Source organism: Chinchilla lanigera, unplaced genomic scaffold (assembly GCF_000276665.1).
Source record: "Chinchilla lanigera isolate Chin_1 unplaced genomic scaffold, ChiLan1.0 scaffold00026, whole genome shotgun sequence".
In the NCBI taxonomy this organism is placed as follows: Eukaryota; Metazoa; Chordata; class Mammalia; order Rodentia; family Chinchillidae; genus Chinchilla; species Chinchilla lanigera.
The window spans coordinates 8,075,404-8,100,168 of NW_004955427.1; the positions used below are offsets into that span (position 1 = coordinate 8,075,404).

The 24,765-nt window shown below is 38.5% G+C and overlaps 1 protein-coding gene across 1 annotated transcript; it reads left to right on the top strand.

The window, feature by feature from the left end:
• Window positions 1–7,111: 7,111 nt before the first annotated feature.
• Ccdc54 (coiled-coil domain containing 54) lies at window positions 7,112–8,395 on the top strand. Its single transcript, XM_005386345.1, has one exon. The coding sequence runs from the start codon at window positions 7,343–7,345 to the stop codon at window positions 8,327–8,329; it is 987 nt and encodes a 328-aa protein (XP_005386402.1). The 5' UTR covers window positions 7,112–7,342; the 3' UTR covers window positions 8,330–8,395.
• The last annotated feature ends 16,370 nt before the right edge of the window (window positions 8,396–24,765 follow it).

Genomic DNA, 24,765 nt, shown 5'->3' on the forward strand with positions numbered 1-24,765 from the left:
AAGGAAGGAAGGAAGGAAGGAAGGAAGGAAGGAAGGAAGGGAGAGAGAGAGGAAGGAAGGGACAATATTATGGACCACTGGAGGAGTCCCAGAGGATGGGGAGAAGTTTGCCAGGATCATTAAGAGAAGGAAAGCATTCCAGAAAGAGACTACAGAATTTTAATCATAGTGGGAAAATGAACTATCACTACCACATATTATGTAAAAGAAAGCATTTCTTTGAGGGTGCTCATCATATTCTTTGGCTTCCAGCCTCATATGATTTTGAGGTGTCATCACTGACATTTATTCACACAGCAGAGGGGACAGGGACTTTTCACACGCTCCATGTGTCCCTCCGGCCAGGTGTCTGTCCCTGAGCTCTTGCACTTCCTCCAGCTCATCACGTGTCAACACTGCTTCAGACCCTGTCTGCTTACAAACACTACGTCTTTGCTTTTACCTCCTTCCCTGTCTTTGTCTAGTGAAAAATGACTTTAATCCCATTCTCTATGTTTCTCATGGCTAAGTAGAAGATGGTTTTACCCTTAGGCCCTTCATACATAATCTCACTTATGAAACAGCAGAGTTAAGCTAATAAATGCATTCTAGTTCCTTTGGATCAGCTACTCTGGTCAAAATTTGAAGACTTTCCTGCTTCTTGGCTTGGTGTTTTTGGTTTTTTTTTTGAGACAGGGTCTTACTATGTAGTTTAGGCTAGGCTTGAGCTCACCGTGTGGCCCAGGCTGGCCTCAAAGTTGCAGCTGTCCTCCTGTGGAGTGCTGGCATTGTAGGCATGCTCCAGGTATGAGCCTGGCACTCTCTTGCTTCTTACTCCCTCATTTATCCTACCCCGCACATGCTAGGTGGTATTCAAGTGGGGGACAGATTCCCGTAGACCTGGCCCCCATATTGTGTGGGCAAAAAAAGACTGAATGCCTTTGCACAGTTCCAACTCTGTGTACGCACGTGAGTAATAAGTCATTAAAGGAAAACAAAAAGGTCCCAAATAATGCCCAGTTGCCTGCAGAATAGCTGTAACTACACATTCTCTCTCACTCAGGAAAGCATACTAAAAATAATGTAAACTAGGATAGCTTTTATATAGTCTTGACTTTGTTAAATGATAGTTAAATTATAGCCCGTGTACCAAAAGCACTGTCTAGTAATAAATGATATTTACTATTAGGACTACCTCTCCAGAGGTTATTTATGTGAGCCTGCCTAATGCCACAGCTAACTGAGAAATTCCATAGTAGGAGAGAGTGCTGGTTTGTCTGGCTTATTGGTTTCAATGTGGTGCTCTAGCTTCATGGTGTATTTAAGAGCAAGCACCACATGCTCTGTGTCTTGCTCATTGAAAAGAAAGACAGATAAAGAGATGGAGAGTAGCTGAGCTAAAGCTTGATGCTTTAACCATTTCCTCCTTTCATTTGAAAGAAGAGAAGTGAGAAGGAGGTGGTTAGGGAGGGGGAGGAAAAGAATTTACAAATATTGAGCCCTCTAATTTTCAAAATCAGTCTACAAAATAAGTCCTGCTATCATCCTATTTTTCAGGTCTATGGGAGATTAGTAACCAGTCTAAGATCAGAGTTAGTCATGGGACAGCCTTGAACACCCTTTCTGATTCCAAATACCACCCCCATTAACACCATCATCTGGAGTACATTTTTCCTCAACAAGTTTTCCAGTAGGCTCCAGTGTGCTGTGTTATTTTATTCCCAATGTCTGTGTATGCCTAGCAAGTGCTCGAAGGGGGAAGTCAGCTCTTTCCCATTGCTCATTCACTCTTTGACCATTCCACTAACTCCACCCAGATAGATAGGCTGAAATCCTCCCTGCACAGCTTTTTACTGTCTGACAGACTCCTGTAGGTTGAGGCTCCCTTTAGTAACAATAAGCAAAAACTCTACTAGAAATCCAGTGGGTTTATGTTTGTATTAAATCTACTAATTTATTTTATAAAGATAATTAGCATATGGGAATATTTTGGTTGAAATATTTAAATGAATTTTTTTATTCCAGTTGTCATACTCCTCCCATAGTAAGGCAAGAATAACCTCTCAGACAAGGTGTTATGGCATAAAATTGTAATCCCAGCCCTGTGGGAAGCTGGGGCAGGAGGATTACAACTTTGAGCACAGCCTGGGCAACTTAGTGACTGAGAAAGCCTGTCTCAAATTTTAAAAAATGAATGAAAAGGGGATGGGAATATAGCTCAGTGCAAAGGCTTTTCTTTCAATCCCCAGTATGCCCCATAAACACACAGAAAAACTTTTAATTTTCCTTTTTGTTTGTGAATTAGGGCTAGTTCAGCTTCTGAGGTTTTTGCGAAGTTCTGCCTCAAAACAACTTTGCTAAACAAAAATCAGCTAAAAATGTCTCATATTAGCAAAGTTTTAATAAAAAGAAATCTTTCATAAATAGAAACTGCTCAAAAGGAAAGAACAACTGGGATGGGGAAAGGAGAAAACAAGGAAGTGATAATTTAAATATATATATATATATATACAAGATAGCTAAGATAAGTGTACTACTAACTTCTATTAGTTCATTGAAAGGAACAGTTAGTGCTTATATTGTTTGATCAGCTTTGCATGCCTGTACCTGGTAATCTGAGCAACTACTTTGCAGATAACAATACGCAATATAATAACCATTGTTAAGTTTCTATTATCTTGTTTTGAAATTCTCTATCATTTTCATTGTTTTTCTCTCTTTAAAATTTAAAAAAAAGAGGTCAGAAAAAAAGAATTAAAATATTTCCATTCTTCCCAAGATATAACAAGCATTTTTTTCAACATGACTGTATAGCAGTAGAGGCAAAACAATTATACTCTTAAAGCAGAATATAAGAAAATGAAAACTGGTTTTGCCCAGTTTTTATCTGTATTACCTTAGGAAAGTTATGTGATATATCCGAACTTTGTGTTAAAGAAGGCAATATTTATAACACTATGTGGTAGACACCCAATAAGACTTGGCTGTCATTAACCTAGAGGCAGTAGTTACTACACATAATCTCTCTAATTTAACTGAGAATTCTTGTAAAGCAAGAATACCTGATTTACAAAACTTCTGAAATTGTGATGAAATAGTAATAATACTAAATTTAGCAAGTAGTGAAGATGATATAGTACATTTCACAGAGATTTTAATTAAACATTTATTGTTTCAATCTTGCAGCTTTCTTCTAGTATTCAGGGCCCATTATTCCCCCTTTCTGGTCACAAATGTTTTCATTTGAGAACTTCACAGGCCCTAAGCACTGTGCCCATTGGAGCCTTGACGGGTAAAATGGTCTTTACCTAGGGAAGTGACACAGCGCTGGGTGCTAGCCTTTGTGGTCCCAAGTGCCATTCCAGTAGTGGCCTGCCTACTGGAGAGCACTTTTCCTCAGCCAGAGTTTGGAAATGCTTCCAGACATTTTGGAGAGCTTACTAAACAGAAATTCCAAGGTAGGAGAATAACTCAGAACCCCAGTCATTGTTGATGTGCCAAAATTCTTAAATTACTTTTGGCTTAGTTCAGGACAGGCCAAAACCTACCCTGTATTTTTGGCAAAAATAGGAGAAATGATTTAGTAGGAAGTTGAAACTGGCATCAATCCAGAGACAGCAAAAATCCTCTTGAATGAAAAGGGATGCTCTGTGAGAGACATATGGATAGCATGTCATTTTAATTCCAAAATGTTGTCTCATGTGTTCAAAGAATGAAATTAAAAATTTACCTCAATATATAAAAATAGAAAATATTATTCAGTATTTCAAAAGGTTTAGATTTCAGGAGCTATTATTTTTTAAAAGCCTATAAAAAGACACTTAAAAATGTACGATATTATTTTTAAAATTCGAGGCAGTGGTTCTCAAAGTGTGGCATATTGTGGACCATGAGGGCAAAGATATTTTAAAGTAATGCTAGGATATATTTGTCTTTTTAATTTGCATTTGAAAATTGCATTGCAAACTCAATGGTAGGTAAAACTAATGATTCCTTAGCACAAACCAAATCAGTGGCAACACAATTTACCAGTAGTGACACCACCACTAAAATTAGAGGAAGTAACTAAGACAGATATTTCTGCCCCTGGCCCCCAAAAGATTCATGTGTACCTCCTTATGCAAAACACATCTAGTCCATCTCTAAGAGTTATCAAAGTCCTAACAGTTTCCATGTTGCTAAAAAGTCCAAGTCCAAAGTGTCCTTCAAGATTTAAGTCAAACTTTTCTCTGAGCCCCCATAAAAATCAAAAACTTCAACACTGCCAATATACAGATGCACAGGATAAACATTTCCATCCCCAAAGGGGAAAATAGACAGGAATGAGACTAATGCAAGACCAAAATCCAGCAAAGCAAACATTAAATCCCATAGTTCCATAGTCAATACCTTGGGGCAGATTGTGGTGAGATGTGAATACCAAAGGACTTGAGCGGTACCACTCGTACAGCACTGCTGGTAGTTGCAGCCCTCACGGCTTCTCTCTTAGGCCAGCTTTGCTCACTGCTTGCAGCTTTTCCCAGACGTTTTGTGTTCCTGGTTTCTCCACTTTTTGGGGGTCTCCACTGCACTTTTGCCTTCACACTTGCAGTTCAACACACTGATCTCTCAGGAGCACATTGGCTGGCCTCCCAGACTTTCTTCTGAAATGTGAGTAGAAGCCTCCCTGACCCCACAATTTTTGCATTCTGTGTGTATATAAAACTAGTGCCACACAAATAACACCAAGGTCTGTCTGAGCTTGAGCAGTAGCTGAGCCTTTTTGCATCTTCCTGGTACTTGCAGAGGAATCTGAGGGCCTGGATGACTGAGCAAGGTAAATTAAATCCTGGGAAATTGATTCTTACTACTTAGGCTGTTGCTATTCTGAAGCATGATGTGCTGGAGCTTCCTTCTCAAAGCTAAGTCTTCCATTTTTTCACCCTTGGATCTATGAAGAGTAAGTAGAATTTTTCAGATTCCTCACATGCCCTCAAGTAATCCTTTGCATTGTCCAGATTCAAAGTCTTTAACTTCTTTTTAGTACTAATCCTTTTAGCAACAAAATTCTAGTCTACTTTGTCTTTGCATGATCCAACTTTACTGGAGCTTCCTTTCTGGCCAAATTAAAAATTTTTAATCATTCAGCTGTACCTTTTGCTCTTAACTCTCAAGATAAAAGTGGCTAAGCAATGCCAACAATAGCCAAGCAACAGCCTGAATGTTTGGCTGCCTTGAAATTTCTTCCACTAGATTAATCAATCCACCACCCTTAATCTCAGCCACTTCACAAAGTTCAGGATTTTAAGCAAAATGTAGACAAATTTTGTGGCAGAGCATAACATACATGACTGGAGCCCAACTACCACTAAAGTCTTTGTTCCCAATTAAAATCGCCTCAGCCTGATCTTTACTGTCTGCCTTTGAATTGCATTCTGGTCTTCTGAGCTTCCAGAATCTCCACCAAGCTCAGTTTACAACATTCTAGAGCGACTTCTCCAGCTAGAATGTTTAAAACTTTCCAAACTCCTCCCAAGAACCATTTCTGAAGGCCTCTAAGATACATGGTCACAAGAATGACCCCACTTTTGTGGCACCAATATCTGTCTTATCTAGATTCTCAACACTGAGACACAATACTCAACACCCACAATTTAAAAAGGAAAAATTTATTTTTGCTCACAGTTTGTAGAGATTTCAGACCATAACTGGCTGGCTCTAAACAGGGTGGAATGGCAGAGGAGAATTGCTTATAGCATTATAGACGAGATATACCCTTCCTGGCCATGCCCACAGTGACCTACCTCCTCCTCCAGCCAGGCTTCACCTCCAAACATAACATTTAGTAATAAACTCACCAGTGTACTAATCCATTGAGGAATATCATGATCCAATCATCTCCTAAAACCCCAACTATGAGTACACAAAGTTTGGGAGAACCCGAAGACAAAAACAATCACAGGGGAAAAAAAAATCTCACTCAAGAATATTCTTGATTAAGCAGTAAAAAAATTTTAATAGTATTAAATTTGACCTTCTAACATCTTTTTAATATTACATATGTTATAATGTACACATAAAGCACTTCTGCTGCTTACCAAAATGGAATGTTTGTCATACAGAATGTACGAACTGAGCTAGCCACTTTTTTCCTAGAATACCATTTACATACTTGGAAAAATAACTGACAGCAAATGATGGTATTTATGTTTAGATGTTTAACAAGCACTTTTAGAACAAAAGCTGCATGTAGATAGCCTTATTTTAACAAAACACCAAGTCTGAAAACTTGTTGAAAAGTTTCAAGCTTTTAAACTAAAATTAGAATTTTGAAAAAAAAATGTTGTCTACCTCTTTCAGCATGAACGCTTCCTAATACTCAAAGACCTTCCTGAAATTGGTGGTGATATTAATGAATATGACACATTGATATTTTATAATAAAATGAATCAATATTTAGAAGATCCACACATTGCCATGAACCATTATTTTCCTAATGATCAGTGCGTGTTATTATACATCCATTCAAAATGAAAAGAGGGGTCAATGAAATTTGAAGTAACAGAATATGAATGTTAAATGATCTGGCCTAAGATCATACATTATTCATTACTTCTAAAAAGTTGTCATTTGTCAAATTTTGGTAGAACAAGAAGAAATAACACCCTCAATTATCTGAAAAAGCTAGTGAAATACTCTACCCTATCTGGTTACGTACCACCATAATGCCATATTTTCTTCATATATTTCAGCCAAAACAATATATTATAAATGCAGAAACAGATATGAGAATGCATCTTCCAGGAGTCCACTTATTTTCAATATTTGCAGATGCATAAAAGAATAAGCCACTCATCACTATTTTTCCATAAAAATAGCATTATTTTTCATAAAATATGCCAGTTAACATGTAATGGATTTTTATTTATGTAAGAAACAAATATCTTAATACTTTTCTTAGTTTTAATTTCTAATAATGTAATATTGATAGGTATAACTCACATAAACAAAAGCTTTCTGGTCTTCAGTAATTTCTACAAGTGAAAAAAGTGTCCTATGACAAAAATCTTGAGACTACTGTGATAGGCTTATATGTGTTCTAAGCCAGCAACCATTGTGACATCACGATGATGTCAGTGATTATCATGGGAAGGGGTCCCTGCAGTTGACCATGGTTTCACAGAGCTCTCAGTCTGTCTTGGAAGAAGTTACCACCTAAGAGTGTCTGTTGCTGTCTTTGATGTTCTCCCTTGGGCATTCTATGATGTTACCCAGAAAGAAATCCAGCAAACAGTAAGAGAAAAGCCATTTCATCCTGACATTGGCTCTTTCTGTGATTCTTGTCACACTTCACCACACCCTGCATCTTATTCCACAATGAAAGATGTACAAATTTCGTACCAAGAGGATAAAAGCTGCTGTTGGATATATGTGGACTTCAAATCTTTGCAAGATCAGGCAATCTCTCAAAAATGTTTATCAAAAATGTAAGATCCAGCACCAAGATTCAACCATCAGATACCCAACAATGACTTATGACTGTGACCAAAATAGCATCAGTTCAGATGAAGAAATGAATCTTAAAGTACTGCTCCAAGATATTAAAACTACCCAAATTGAACTCCTCAGCAAAATGACTGACATTGTCAGTGCAGTATCAAAAGTCCAGGAAAAGATTGACCACTATGAGAAGCAGGTAGAGGCCCTAGAAACCAGACTGAATGCTAATGAAGACAAACAATTCACAACCACTAAAGATGTCCTACTTGTAAAAGAAGACACAAGTACTTTAAAGAACAAGGTGGCAGAACTGGAAAACCAGAAATCTGGGGCCAGCATATATTGTTTAGAAGTTCTGGAGAGAGAAAAAGATAAAGAAATTATAGAACTGCTTCACAAATTTATACAACTGGAAACTATGAAGGATGCCACAGCTTGTGTGGACTCTGAAATCTCTACAGCAGAACCAAGGAAAGTGCCTAGTTATCCAGAGCCCGCTGAGCATCCTGAAGAAAAGGAAATCTCTCCAAAGATTAAAACTCTGAGGAAAAGTAATCCCCAAAAAGTACCTAGAAGCCTTAAAAGAGCAAAGTCAAATATTAATATTTACCCAGACTTTGGTACCTGGATCAAGCTAACTTCTGTTCATGGAGGAAAGTGGACATTTTTCCTCAAGGCTACCAAGTTAAAGGACTTCATCAAGTGGCTTCTTTCTACACCAACACTCCTTCCTGAGGAGCCACAGATCATACCCAAGAGAGAATTTCCACTCTCCAGACCTATTGCAAGCTTGAGCGCAGTCTGTCTGTCTCTTTTCAACTATATTTGCTGCCTTTTTGGTTCTTCAAAAGAGGAAGTAACTAGACTATAGAGTGTTTTTCTTTTCTCCTTTGCTTAGTACAAAATAAATGTAATCAGTTGGCTATAAGCATTCACACGCCTTCGTGAGGACTTTGAACTCCTTATTAGCTTGCTCACTATGGGTCCACAGTTTGCAGAATTCATAGCCATCTACAGCAAGTTAAGGTGTCTCATCCCATTGGACTACTGTCACCAGTTTATGTCCGTGGTCTTATTTTCTCAAAGGTAACACATGTGGACTCATTTCCTGTCTCTTTGTATATATCATTAGCAGCAAAGAATGAAGGGGATTCAAAGGAATGTGAAACACATTTGGGAGCCATCTTGTTGGTTTTCTAGACACTTTCATCCTAGTGGCTTGTATAGACAAAATTTGTGACATGAGGAATGTACTCTATAGACAAAAGTTTAAACAGCATAGAGTAAAAAAACAACAAAAAAAATCCACTGTAAGTCTACCAAGTTACCACTATGAGAATGGGGGTGATTGAAAGACCTAGTACAAGGAAAGTATTAATTTTAAAATGTCTTTTTATTTCAACTTCAGCTTTATCAGACAATTAAATAAGAAGAGAAAGGATTGGTATGGTCCTTGGTAATTTTCACATTTTCATGAAAGGAGACAAATGCAATGTCCTTAGATTTAATACAGAGAAAAAGGGAAAATCTGAGAGATTTGTGAAGTTAAATCTTAACCGTACAAAACCAGAAATCCTTATATGACAAGGTACTTTGTAAAAGCCATTAGTTCAGGGTAGGTTTCATTTTTACACACAATAGGTGGTTGCCATTGCAATGTACTTTTTGTAAATATGGAGAATATTTTAAAAGTATCTCCTTTTCCACTTAAATCAGTGAATGTAATGTACCAGTAGTCATTCATGTGGAGTTATATGTTGTTAAACTACAGATATTCTTAGTAAATACACTACTTGTAATTATTCTTAGTTTACAAATTCAAAGGGAATCTTGGCGGGGGGTACTTTGGCAGATTGCTATGAATAACCCAGTCTCATAGCAGAGAAAGGAGCTAACGTGGGTATAGTAAAAATATTTGGAGGACAAATACAATAAAAAAAATTTGGAGGACAAATACAGTAGAACAATGTTGTCTGGTGGTGGTCTGATGGCAACTGCACACTACAACTCTTTATAAACATAATACAAATTTGCAGATAGGATATATACACAACCACTTTTTTTGTTTGTTTTGAGACTGAGTCTCACTATGTTGTTCAAGCTGGCCTTGAACTCACTTATGCAGCCCAGCCTGGCCTCAAACTCATGGTTATCCTCCTGCCTCAGCCTTCCAAGTGCTGAGATTACAGGTGTATGCTACCACGCCCAAACTACACAACCACTTTTAAAATGTCAATATATAATATACCTAATAAAAGCAGGGTATACTTAAATGTTACTTTTTGAATGAGAACTGTGCTTACAAAATAAACTGTTGTTGTGGTAGTAGCATTAGCAATCTCTGTGTACTTATTCACCATCAATAATAGGCAAAAGGGCCAGCCAGATCTCTTTTCAGCACACTGGGTTCTGGTCTCCCATCAAGAGAGTAGGGAAGATAAATCATGACACAGGAAAATGATTTCACAAATGCTCCCAAAGAAGAAAAAAGCTGGTGTATCCCTGGGTCCTCTGAGCCTCTGTGTATTAGCACACATGTTCACTTCCCCTCCTCACCTGGTCTCTTAGCAGCACTTGAAGTTTTAAGACAGACAAATGGTTGAGGAAAAGAATATAGGCTTGGGGATCACGAAACATACATCCTGAGCCTAAATTCTAAACCCTCTGCTTATAAGCTCGGCTGTTTAATCTCAGCCAGGTTGGTTCTGTTATCTGCAAAGAGGACTATCACATTAATTTAGTATTTTTTCAACTAATAGGAAGAGGTCATGAAGGATAAGAGAAAAAGTAGCAGAGACCCTGTACTGTAGATGCATCTCATTGAACGGGGCAGATAAAATCTGTACACAAAGGAGCCCCACCCTGGACAGAGGAGAACGGACAGCGGAGAGCAACATAAAAGGTGCTCCAGGTGTCAGAGGGGAGAGAAGGCACAAGAGGCTTTTGTAAGCAGGAGGAAAGGAGGAGCAGGTGAGGGCAGTGCAGCAGGCAGAAGGAAGAATAAGCCAGAGAGTAAGAGGCAAAGGTGACGGGGGAATCTTACCCCTGTTAATGAATTAAGTTCTCCGGAATCAAAGAGGATTGTGCTTTTGAGTCAGTTATTTATTATCACCCATAGACAAGATACCCCATGACTCGATAAAATGATAATTTACCTTAGAACTGCAGGCGAGCAAGCACATTTTCCTCAGGCCTTGCCTTCAAATTCAGCTGCCGCTCACCTGCGAGGCTCCGTCCTTCCCGCTCAGAAGTGCCACTCTTCGCACATCCTTCCTCCAGCGCCATACAGTGGCTTCCATTATTTCCCTTTTTCCTTTCATCTCCCACTCTCTGCCAAGTCTTAGTACTCAGCTTACAAAACTACTCACTCGTTTCCCTAGTTTCCATATCCCCATGCCAACTGCCCAACATCGTTTTCAAGGGGAAGACACCTTCCCCCTCCCCGCCCTCCCCTCTTCCGTTCTCTCCACAAACCACAGGATCATGTTTATTCTCTTTGTATCGCTCCAGCAGATCCTTAGCAGTTTTCTTAGGTGATTCTTCTAGCAGGAATCACTCCTATAAAACAACAAATGCCGTACTTTAGTGGCTGGCAACCGAAGAACTCCTAATGAGCCTCTCCTGAGAGCTTCTGTGCTTTTGACACAAGTGACTACTTACTTTCTCCACTTGGAGGTCCCAAAAAACAATTGTATGTAAGTACAGTTAATAAATGACTTGTGTATATAGTCAGATAAGAAAACCACGTGCATTCACTCAAATATTTCAAAAGCGCATTTGTTGAGGGATGTGGTGGATTAATTAAAGGTTAATTTAGGTGGGAATGCCCAGAAGAACTGAGTCAGCATAGTTCTGGGCACGGAAGACCCACCAAGATTGTTGCTGAACCGCATAAAGGAGAATGAGAGGCGAAGACTGTCTGCTGCTGATGTTCCAGAAGAAGCTTTGTTATGGCTGGTTTTCCTGACACAACTCAGCTGTCCTCATGGAGGAGATGCTCGAGTCTTCTCCATCGCTGGGGAAAACTACTGTTCTCTTGGGGTAGCTCTGGTCTTCACCTGGGTCTTGAGTGTTTCTTCCTGGGTCTGAGGTAGAACCTCTCGGGTCGAGGGACCTGGGCCCGTAGTAAGCGGCGACGGTGAACAAAGAGGACACTGGAGACCAGGCTGATGGCACAGATCCACTTTATTGTGGAAGTACCAGGCATTTTATTGAGCAGGCTAGAGGCGTGGCAATGGAGGTGGTACTTTTGGCTGGTGGGGGCGGCTATGCGGAAGTAAGAGGTCAGAGCGGGACAGCCTAGGCAGGACGACTCACTCCGTGTGCCGAAGACATGAGGAGTCCGAGTGTGCTCAGACTCGCTCCTCCGCCACGGCTGTCAACCAGACCTCTGGACCTCTCTTTCCCACGTGGGTCCAGTGCAGATCTCTCATTTTTCTGGCACAGATCCTTCATCCTACCAGAGCAGACACTCTGGCGTCCACACTGGCCCTTGGGCCTTTCAGGTGCAGATCCTTGATATGGATTTACATGAGATGTTTCGATTGGCTCTAGGCCTTCACCTGGGCTTGTCAGGGTCATGACTATGGGATCCAGGCCCTCAAATGGATTCTTCAGGTCTCTAGCACATGGACAGATCTCTTGCACTCTTCTGCATTTGGCTTTTTAACTAAATATTATAAAATAATCCTATAAATGTATGTGTCCTGAATTACTTTTATTCCTTTGCAAACCTTGACTAAAACAGGGAGATAGCACTCACTGATGAAAAGAACTGGGACTTTCAAAGCAGAACGGAGTAAAAACAGTTACTTACTTAAACATATATATGTATCAGGCCCTATGCTAGCAATTAAGTATATAATGGGGAAGCTATTAACTATACAATTATTTAAAAATTCCTTAACCCCAGTATTATTCAGTTCTCTCAGCTGCAAACTGAGAATAATTCACTTTCCAAGGCTGTTGTGTTAATTAAATGGCATAATGTGTCATCTATCCAGAAGTGTCTGATTTAGTAGATATCAAATCATGGTTGTTTCCTTTCCTCTCTAAAAAAGATGAAGTGATGCTATAGATGTATGACTAGTGGGCCTGAATATGAACAGGACAGGGGCCCAGCCTAAAGAGCCCTCATTTTATCTGCTATAAAGAATTCCAGACATACAATGAACCAAGTGACAAACTAAACACAAAAGCTCAAACCAACTTTTGACTCCCCCATCCAAAGACAGTCTGATGAGAATAACACATGGTGTGAAACTCCCCTCCTGACCTGGGCGTTCACCCAATACCCCATCTGCAGCAGCCATTTGCCAACCTCTAATTGCACACTTTATAAATAAGCAGCAATGAAAAAGGATTTGGAAGGAAGAAGGAAGGGTAAGTTTAAGATAAATAATTTAGTTCAGTTAGGAATGCTTGCATGAATAGATATAGTCTCTAAAAGCGTTCTATTTATTTAAAAACAACATTCATCAACATTTATTGAAATCTACTCTTTATCACGAACTAGCTGAGAGAGGTGCGGACAGATAGAAGTGAAAGACACCAGTGCTATCCCAAAGGAACATACTTCTATTTGTTTTTTCATGAATAAACTGGGAATTATTTATGGACCATCTATATTTCCAGCTCTAAAAAAAGAAGACAGACAAAACCCCTGCTCTAGAGAGTTACCCGTTTATCATACAGTAGGTCAAGCACTGATTCTGAACTACTCTGACCCTACAATTCACCTGTCAAACTGTGCAGATACTGATTTCCTCTGTAAACACAAACACAATATTTTGGTATGGACACATTTTTTGAATACTCAAAATAAGTGCTTGTAAGTCTGTATGTGGATAAGAAATACACTTTGCTTTCTAAGACTATGTCAAGTATTTTGTGTTCCTTTTCAGGTTTTCTAGCACGCTCTGGGGACCGTGGGCATTCTCTGTGACACTGTGTGACGATCTCCTATTACTCATGACTGTTGTCCTTGCCACTTTTCCTTTTTTGCCACAGCCTGGAACATTCTTCTAAACAGTGTCCTTTCCCATTGCCAATTATGTTAGCCTGTTGCTTAGATGAGGTTTTAAAAATCCATGCATCTCATGGAAAACTTATTTTTCTACAGGCTACATCTTGAGTCCCATTTAAAAGGAAAAGTTTGCTATTCCTACATACTCTAAGGTTCAATCTTTATGCCAAAAACATTCAACTTCTTCTATATTGTTCTGTACTCCAAAGGAAGAGGATTATGCTTTGAAGCTTCAATTGTAAATCTTTGGCTTACAACTCAGAATGCAGATCACAAAGAAATAATATTAGACTTGGATTTTTGCGAGCCTGTAAAAGCTCACTGAACTATAGTACCTAAGATAATGGAATTACTGAAATTACAGAGGCAAGCTTCTATGTGTTCCCATGCCCGAGTGTATTTGGGGAAACAGCTGCAAAGGCAATGGGCCTGATAGCTGGATCAGGGCACATATATGTGCCTTGAAAATACTAGAAAAGGCAGAACTTCCCAGAAAACTTAATCAGAAGTGATAGTCATCATTTTTCTGTATTTGTTGGGCATATTTTAGCTCCTCGGAATCTGGTCAAGCTTGGAACGGCTCTTGTCAGGACTCTTCCCATCCTTTCCTTTAGTCAAGAATTCCATGTGTTTTTAGATGCTTGCTGATCTAGGAGAGGAAAAGAAATGCATGAAAATGTGGCCAGGTGATAGTCTGATTCTTTCCAGTAACTGTTCCAGAAAGGCTGTCGTCATAGGCCACTATCCCGGTGGGATGTGCGACATATCTTTCAGATATCAGAAAACTGAAATGTGGGTGTCACTCTCACTTATGGTGACCCTCAGTCAGTTTATATTTGCCAAATATAAAGATAATAATTGCTTGATTTACAGGCTGTAATTGGATCACAGGCAGCTGTGACATGGTTATTTGTTGTTAGAGCAATATTAATGAAATCACCCTATGGCAGCCCAATTAGAGGAGAACCAATAGTGACCCAGCTGGCATCTTCAATATGTTGTCTCACAAGCAGGATCAGAAGACACATCAGAGCTGACTTAATGAAGTTTCTGATCAGAGGCTGCTCTGAAGACAATGAAATATTGCAGGTGACAAAGAGGAGCTGATGACTAGTGAATTTATACAGGCTATCAGAAAACAAAAACCAATGAAAATTATAAGGGTGAACCTATTGCAAGCAGTAGCAATAGAAACTTTCTCCTTTCTAAGCAGCAGGATCTCAAAGTCATAAAATATTTGCTATGAAAAGAACCTAAACATTACTAGTTCAGTAATAATTCAACCGGAAGAACCCTGTCTTGGTTACTTTTCTCTCATTGCTGAGACAAAATGCCCAACGCCCAAAATTAAGGAAGGAAAGGTTTATTTCGCTTTATTTCGCTAGTTTGTGGAGGGTACAGTCCATACTTGGCTGGCTCCGAGGCAGAAGATAACAAAACAACAAGAGCAAAGGGGGGAATGGCAGCGGAACAGCAAAGCAGCCAGAGCAAAAGGGAGGAATGGCGGCAAACTCCTCTTCCCCTCCCTTACACTGTAAACAGGCTACCCCCACCTAAGGGGTGTGTAGCTCTCACATAATCTGCATGCCCTCCTCTTCCACAGGCTCAGGATGTATACAAAGTAAGCACCCTGGCTTCCTGCTGAGTGGCTTAGCCAAACCTCTAGACTCCCCAGGTTGACACAATGTATCAACCATAACAACCTGCAAACCCAGCTTTTTAATATCTTCGTGGATTGGGAGACATGACCTTGCCCTTCCCCATTTAAGAATGATGACAATAAGGGACACATACAGTAGAGACATACATATGAGATATGTCTGCATAATGGGTGCTGTGTGACTTACTAGGTATGTGACTTTGCTGGATTTCTGAAATTCTCTGAGCCAATTTACTTGTCTTTGCACTAGAGATAATTATAGACTGTAACATAGAATTATGCACAAGCATGAAATGAAGAAAAATGCTTGGCTCAGCACCTTACACATAGTGCAGTGTTCCAAGTACTACTATCACCACCATCACCACCACTACTACTGCTACTACTGCCACCACCACAACTACCTAAGAGACTGGGAGGCAGCCACATGTATGTAGAGCTGAGGCAGATTAAGGACCAGAAAGCTGGTCCAAATCACTGAGGAAGAACCTGACATCAAAATTAGAAGGGATTTTTCCAAAGGTACCCAGATTATAAGGGTCTGGACCAGGTTTAAGGGCTCCAGAACGTGAATTCTATGCCCTGTAGGCAACACTAAATCCCTGAATTCTGACAACCAAAAGAATAACCAGATAGAGAGGAAAATGCACTGGTCAAGATTTCAAAGGTGCATTCTACTATACCTCTCACACTCTGAGTAGTAGTTCTAACGTTCTGGAAAGGACTGGTGATGTAGACATTCCTGTCTTGTTCCAGGTTTTAGAGGAAAAGCCTTCAGTTATTCCCTATTGAATGTGATGTTGGCAGTAGGTTTTCATATTAGCTTATATCAGATTGAGGTAAGGTCCTTCTATACCTATTTTCTTTGTTTTTTAAATCATGAATGGTTGTTAAATTTCATCACAGGCTTTTTCTGAATCTATTGAGATGATCATGTGGTTTTTGTCCTTGCTTCTATTTATGTAATGGATTACTTGTATTGGTTTGCACATGTGAAACACTCCTTACATCCATGGAACGAAGCTCACTTGGTCATGATAATGATTTATTACATTTTTTGTTAGTATCTTCTTGAGGAATTTTGCACTTATTTTAATTAAAGAGATTGGCCTGTAGTTTTCTTTTTTAGTTGTATGCTTGTCTCATTTTAGAACCAAGGAAATACTAATTCCCAGGAATGAATATGCCAGTATTCCTTCCCTTTCAATTTCACTAAAGATTTGAGGGATACCAGCATTAGATCTTTCCTGGTGTTCTTGTACAATTCAGTAGTAAATCCATCAGATCCTCGGCCTTTTTTGGCAGGATTTTTGCTACTGCCTCAATTGTATTGACTGTTAATTAGACTGTTGGAGAGTTCTTATATGCTCTTGGTTCAATTTTGGTATTTTCTATGTAACTAGGAATTGATCCACTTCTTCTGGGTTCTCCAATTGATTGTATAGGTTTTTGACATAGTTACTAAAAATCTTCTAAATTTTGGTAGTGTTCATTGTGACTTTGCTTTTTCACTTCTACTTGCATCAATTGGGGTCTTTTATTTAACTTTCTGGTACAATTGGCTGATTTTGTTTAATCTTCTAAAAAACAGCTCTTTGGTACATTGAGTCTTTATATTGCTTTTTAGTGTCAATTTCATTTATTTCTACTCCAATCTTTATAATTTCTTTTCTTTGCCCTAGGTTTGGATTTGGATCCTTCCTGTTTTTCTAGGAACTTGAGGTAGATCATTGGGTTATCTATTTTAGCTTAGTCTGTTTTTCTGATGTGGGCATTCACAACTATAAACTTCCCTTTAAGGAGTGCTTTCATTGTGTCCCATAATTTCTGGTATATTGTACTGGCATTATCATTTGATTTCAGGAAATGTCAAATTTCTTCCTTGATTTTTTTCTCTGAGCCATCCAAGAGCGTATTGTTTAATCTCCATATGTTTGCATAATTTATGTGGTTTATTTTGATCTTTGATTTTTTATTGCACTATGATGCAATAATATGCATGAGATAATTTTAATTATTTCATATTTATTTCTGCATGTTTTATAGGTTAATGTGTACTCTATTTTGAAGAAAGTTCCATGTGCTCCTGAAAAGAATGTGTATTCTGTTGTCGTTTGGTGGGACACTAGACAGCTAGTAAGTCCATTTGTTTGAAGGTGTGATTCAAATTTGATATTTCTTTGTTGATTTTGTCTAGTTGTTATGGCACTTGTTACCAGGAAGAATTAAGGTCCTCCACTACAATTGTACTGATCTTTGTCTGATTTTTTTAATGTCTAGTAGAGTTTATTGTATGTAGTTGAGTACACTAGTGTTCAGTGCATATATCTATTCATAATTATTACTGCTTCTTGTTAAATTATTCCCTTAACCAATATGTTATGACCCTCTTTGCCACTTCTGATCAGTTTTGGCATGAAGTCCACTTTATAAAAATTGAAATAATAACATTTCAAACTCCTGTACTTCTGGTAAAAGCCTTAGACAGTTCTTCCATATGTTACAATATTTTTGAAAGTAGAAAAGCTGTGAATAATGTGTAATAACTTTTATGAAATTTAAGGCAATTATAATTGTATGGCAAAACCTGTCATTGAAGAGAACAACACAGTTTGACAAGAAACATGTATTAATATATTTAACATAATATCTAGCATAGCACTCTTAATCTGTTTTCCTTCTTGCTATGTTTTTTAAAATACAGAAATATTTTCTTTCCCTATCACTTTTCCCAAGTTTTTGATAAAGTGTTATTGTTTCTACTGCTGAGTTTCTCCAAATTTTTTCCTCTTTATCTTTCCATCTGTTTCTATGGCTCTCCTTCTGCTGCCATATACATAAACGTGTGATTTATGTAGCCTGCTGGGTGATTCTTGTCAGATCTCAAAAGATAAGAATGCTGATAAGGATATACACAATAACAACCAGGGCCAGAAGGTTCAGTTTGGAACAAGGACTAATTTGGAATTTAGGTCATGTGTGTTACACTCTGCTAGAAAATTTTTCTATACTGTGCCTATGTCCTGAGACTTTGTGGGAGACTGAGATTAAGAACAGGAGACTAGGGGCTGGGGATTTAGCTCAGCGGCAAAGCGCCTGCCTGGAAAGCGCAAGGTCGTGAGTTCAGTTCCCGGTACCGGAGAAAAACCAAAAAAAAAAAAAAAAGAACAGGAGACTAATTAACATAGTGAAAGAAATTTCAAGACAGCCCAATGTTCAGGTTGTGGCATGAGTACTACTGGATGCTTTTTGCCAGACTTACAGTGAGAATCCAGAGCAAATGACAGCATTAACTGATCTGAAAGTTTTCAGTTTCACCAGAAAGCAAGTACCTGCACAGTTGTGACAAGATCATGTTGCTAAAAAGACCAGCATTACAAAGAAGCCAAGTACTTTGCAAAGGGTCAAGAAGAAAATGCTTTGATAGCATCTCAAAAATCACTGAGGTATCATCTTTTGAGGAGTGCAGAACTAAATCTTTCATTGTAGAAGAGAGCCCTAATCTCTTTGCTCAAACAGGGCCAGCTATGGAAGTGTATCCTCAAATTCAGTCATCCAGGCATTCAGAGGCCACTGCAGCAGTTATGCAAGGGCTCAGCTCAAACTGGCACAGACCTTGGCATCATCTGTGTGGTGTTGGTTTTTCAAGCATAATGCAGGATGCAAAAGCTTTGGGATCATGGAAATTTCTACCTAGATATTTGAGGAAGGCCAGACAAAAATGTATGATGGGGCCATGATCCCAGCTAGAACCGCTGAGAGGGCAATACATGAAGCTGTGAGAATGAGGCCAAATATGCAGTGGATATACCAGGAAATTGGAGATACCAGGAACATTGACCATCTGCCAAGGAAAGCCACAGGCAGTGAGCAGAGTCAACCTAAGGCAGAAGCTATGTGGGATGCAACTACTAATACCATAGGAGATAGGCTGTCCAAGATCTTTAAGTCTCACATCTTAACACAACTTGCCCCAGGTGATGGACATGGAATTATAGGATTCAGTGTTTGTGCTGCTGTGTTTTGGTCTTGCTTTGGCCTGATTTCTTTCTGTTCTCCTGCTCCTCCCTTTAGCAATGTGAATGTTTAAACTGTGGCATTGTATGTTGGAAGTATTTAACTTCATTTTTGTTTTTATGAGGGCTCACAGCTAAGAGTTTGCCTTGAGTCTCAGAGGATACTTAGACTCCTTAGCCATGCTGGAACTGTTAAGACTTTGGCAACTCTTAAAGATAGACTAAATGCATTTTGCCTAATGAAATGGGTATGAGCCTTTTAAGGATGAAGGCCAGAGTACTATGGTATAGAATTAAAATGTCCCCTAAAAGCTCACACGTGGAAGCCTGGGCAGAATGAGCAGGTAATGGGAGGGGATTATTTGGAAGGTTGTATTCTCATTCCTGTCCTACCAGTTCCCCTCCATTCCATTCCATTCTCTCTGCTTCATAGTCACCATGTGGTGAGTAGCTTTTCTCCAGAACACTGTTTTGTCATGCCACTTCTGCCTTGGAGTCAAATTCGAACTAGATGCACTAAAACTGTGACCCAAAATAAACCTCTCCTCTTTTGAGTTATAATTTTGTCCTAGCAATCAGAAGTGACTAAAACACCCAACTTCCTCCTTCTATCTCAGTTTTTCTCAGTATAGTGTGGTAACATTAGTGGTCACATATATACTCAGTCAGCAGACAAGATCATACACAATAATCTTTTCTCTTTCCCTCCCACTCATTTCCCCTCAGGGAAACTCAGTGCTGACCTGTTTTTTGCTGTCTGATTCTCCTTGTAGTTATCCCTGGCTTCCTCTTCCAAATTCCTCCTATATTTACTATTGGATCCATTCCCAAATCCTCATCCCCAGACCCTAATTTCTATGTCCAAATCAGGACAGCAGCTACAGTTTATTTTCTGTTTATCCCCTTTGTATGACATTTAAATGTACATGTCTGATCCTAGAAGATACCTCCACTCTAATTAACTCTTTAGAGGAGTCCCCCTCTTGATATTTCTCAAATATTCACTGAATATTGACCTTTGTCATTCTCTCTAATCTACTCTTCTCATATTTCTTTTTTTACTGTAGTTTCTTTTTTTCCCATGGGATTTATCATATACAAAATAACATTTTATTGTAGATTTTATTTTGTGTAATGAAAATTCTTAAAATATTCTTTAGTTTGAATTTCAAAAGCAAGTGAGTGAAATAAGCTATAATTTAGTGAGGAAAAAATCTTTACCTGTAGTTTTTTTACTTATAATTATTTTTCTTATAGCTTTTCTTACATATTTTTCTTATATTTTTCTTATAGCCTCTCAAATGAGGAAAGAACTCTTCACCCTGATATGAAAATGGGTCTTAGTATAATTTTCTTCTCTTTATTTGCTGTAATATTCTGGTCCCTTTGTGGTTTCAAACAAATTAATTGTTTTAATTTCTAAAGAATAATTAAAGTTTTGGGGTTGTATAGTTCATTGAAAATGACTTTTAGAAAAAGTATGTTTTATAAAAACACTGCATATAACTCTGTTGCCTGTGACAATGAAATACAAGAAAGTCAAAAATAACATGGAAATACAAGAAAGTCAAAAATAACAAAATTTCAGAATGTTTGGAAATTGTCAAATCTGAGACAAGATACCTTGCAAAACCCCATTTTATGCTCTGTTTTAAACAAAGAAATTAAGTGTTGAACTTACACAATTGTAAAATTAATTTCAATGTATTTATCACTTTGGGAATACTACTTGACTAAGCAGCCTAAGGAAGAATGAAAAAAATGTGAAGATTCAATTCATTTTGACTCATCTAAATGAGGCAAAGAAGTAGGTAGTCTCAGATTCATTTCTCTTTCACTTTATTAAAACAAGCTCAGCTCAGAGATAAATAGAACTTCTAATCAAGAATGAAACTTCTCCAGCCAAGTATTCTTGTCCCTTGTTAACTGAAAGTGCAGAGTATCCTTCAAGGGCGAGAAAGACGTGTGTGACCATGATGAGTCTGGGTTACTTCTGATCCTCTCCCCCACTGTGTTCTGCAATCCCTAAATGAATATGTATCCCATTTTGTTAAAATTCTGAAACTTATCACCATCCCTAACTCCTCAATCTTATGTTTCTTTTAAACAGGCACCTCTCCAGGAAAGGACATGAAGATGATACATCCTTCTCCCACTTTATATAAATTAACCATTTTCATATGCCAAATCAGCCCCAACTCCAATGAAATCCAAAGTTCAGCAAGAAAATGCCAACTTCCTAATTTTATCATCTTCAGTTTATTTTGCCATGTTTTAAAAAATATATTAATTTTAATTAAAATAATGACTACATAATGTAATGATTTGATACATGTGTATAGTGTACAATGATTAAATCAAACTATTTGGCTAATCTATCACCTCGCTTACTTAACATTTTGGGGGGTAAGACATTTGAAATTTGCTCCATAAATTGTTTTGAATCACAGTGTTTTAATGATAGTTGTATTTTTTTAGGAACTTTCATACTTTTCCATAATTTACTAACTCACAGTGCTACTAACAGTATACTGAGCTCCCTTGTCTCCATGTCCTTGTCAACAGTTATTTTCTGTCTCTGACAATAGTGATTCTAACATGCATGAGGTCATATTTCCTTGTTCTGAAGTGATATTTAATTTGCATTTCTCGGATGACTAGTGATGCTGAGTATTTTTCATATACAATTCAGCCATTTGTATGTCTTCTTTTGAGAAATGTGTGTTCACATCCTGTGCTCATTTTTAAATTGGGCTATATATATATTTTGCTACTGAGTTCTTTTTTATGTTAACCCTTTATTAGAGGTGCGATATGCATATATGGAATGGAAGCTATTTTCACTCTGTTGACTATTTCCTGTCTCACCATGTTCTTAGATGATTTCCTTATTCATTAGTTAACAATCATTGATAGTTTATCATATAACAAGCAATAAGTTCTTGGTAATGTATTGGTGAGGGAAATGGGATTTTCATGTTGTCTGGTGCTCATCAATCCTTTTTTGTTTGTTTGTTTTTCTAGAGCTCCTTAGCCAAATCACCTTAAGTGTGAGAAGCAAGATGAGCATGTGTACTACACATGCATGTACATGGTCACTCTAGCACTCCCAGTTCCCATGCTAGTGGGCTGACATACATGCCAACCTACATAAAATAAGATTATGGCATCCTAGCATGTAAATACTCAGCTAGTAAGAAGGCATCCATAAATGCTGTCCTAATGTTAATCTTCCCATAAAGCAGATACTGTTGTCTAGCCCTGGATCTCAGATCACTAAGATCATTCATTCTAGAAGAGAGTCATACTCAAGGATTTATTCTAGAAATCATATTCATCATATTTTTCTCCTCTTGTTACTAAATAAAAGTGTTGTCTGTCACAGGAAGATTAACGACATATGCTGTGAAACTCACCTTCCCCCGCTTCTCTGGAATCTCCCCCACTGGGTAGTATCCTTTGTCTTGTACATAACTTCAACCTCTCCTTCTTTGATAGACCTTTTCCACTAACATCTAAGTGTACTATCATCTCTCCTACATTAATGAAGAAAAATCCTTAAATTTTACTGAGTAATAAATCTTCAATAAAATATTTTTCTTCTCCCAATTATAAAATATATATCTGTAGCTTCAGTTTCTACTTCTATACCCTTGGGGCTGCTCAAATCTGGCTTTTGCTTTTACCACCTAAATTATCTCGTTAATTCACCAATGAGCTGTCTATTGCCATATTTTTTGGTCTCTTATCTTTTGTGCACAGATTTCCACTTCGCCCCTCTGGTAACAGTCTCTTGCCTCAGTTCCCTTCTTCTCAGGGACTCTATACTTACCTCACTTTCTTCTGTAAGAGTATCAGTCGCCTTTGTGACTTCTGTAGGCAACATTTTCATGTGGGCCTTCTTCCAGCTCTATTTTCTCTCCCAAATTGATTTCATCAAGTCTCAGATCTTCAAGCACTATGTGTAATCAAAGTTTTCACAAGTGTATCTCCAGTTCTGGCCACTTTTCTGAGTGTCAGACACGTGGGTCCAAAGGTTTATAATATCTCCATATGCCACACTTTAACGCGTTAAGAATCTCTAATATATGATGCTCCAAAATCAACTTATTATCCAAAACCAGCTTTCTTGAAAACTTTTTCTTCCAAAGTTTTCCCTGTCATGGTAAATGGTACCAGCATCTTCCCAGACATTCTGGCCAAGCCTCTCTTTCATTCAGTGCCTCCCTTTTACCAGAGAGAAAGAGAGAGAGAGGGAGAGTGTGTGTGTGTGTGTGTGTGTGTGTGTGAGAGAGAGAGAGAGAGAGAGAGAGAGAGAGAGACAGAGAGACAGAGATACAGAGACAGAGCAAATGTAGATCCTGCCTCTTAAATCAACCTTCTTTCATTTTCAGTCACCACTAACTCTCTCTTGGTCTACTCACTTCACTTTTTCACTAGTTCTCCTTGCTTCAACTCTGTTTTTCACAGAGCAATGAAAGTAATCATTTAAAATGTAAATCTAATCAAACAGTTTTTCTACTTAAGTCAACCAATGACTTCTCAATACTAAGTATAAAATCCAAAATCCTCCTTTTAACTTTCTGAGCAACACAAGCTCTTCCTTGCTCGGGACATTATATATGCCTTTGCCAAGAATGGTATTTCCTTTACACTCTGCACAGCTAGCTCTTACTCATCTTTCAGGTATGAGCTTAATTACTACTTTCTTAAGTAAATCTTTCCTGATTAGATTAGAAATAGTATTAACTTCCCTTTTTACTTTCATATTGCCCTGTGATTTTCAATCATAGGATTTGTCAACATAGTAATTAAATCCTACTTGGGTGATTATTTAGTAAGGGAGATCCTAACTAAATAATAAGCTCCATGAGGGTAGAGATTGGGTAAAATTCGCTCACTAATGTATTCTCAATGGCGTCAATGATCTGCAGAAGGGAATTGGTAGATTCTTAACCCAACTCTAAGGTCTGTTTCTGGTGCTGCAGCCATGGAAACGTTGTGTGGGACCTACACAACCACATGTTGGTGAAGTAATTCCAAGGACACACAGATGGAGCCAGCTGTATCGACATTTCTAACGATAGCACCAAGCTCTAGACAGGCGATTTGGAGAATACCAATAGGCTGTGGGATCTTCATGAGGGGCAGCAGCTGGAGCAACATGACTTCACAGATCTTCTTGCTGGGCTACTGCCCAACTGGGGAGTGGCAGGCTGTGGGCATGGAGACCAGAGTGTAGGGACTCTGAACATGAAAGAGCCTCTCAAGTACCAGCTGCACCTCCAAGAGAGCTATGTGCTCTCCCTAGAATTTGCTGATTATGGTAGATAGTTTATATGGTCAGACCCTTTCTGGAGCCAGTATATTCCAGTCCAAAGGGTCTTGCCAATGCTTAGCTGTGGCATCTCTATGGATGATAAGCTCTTAGTCACTGGCTCAGGCAACAAAAAGCCTACACAGCCTAAGAAGTCATCTACTGAAAACACTGTATGGTTTAACATTTATAGTCAAAGTGGGCCAAAGTGTTTTGAATATGTAGAAAATGAGAAGTTATAACTTCAGAAGAAAAAAGAATTTAAAAACCTATTTCTAAACCTTGACTC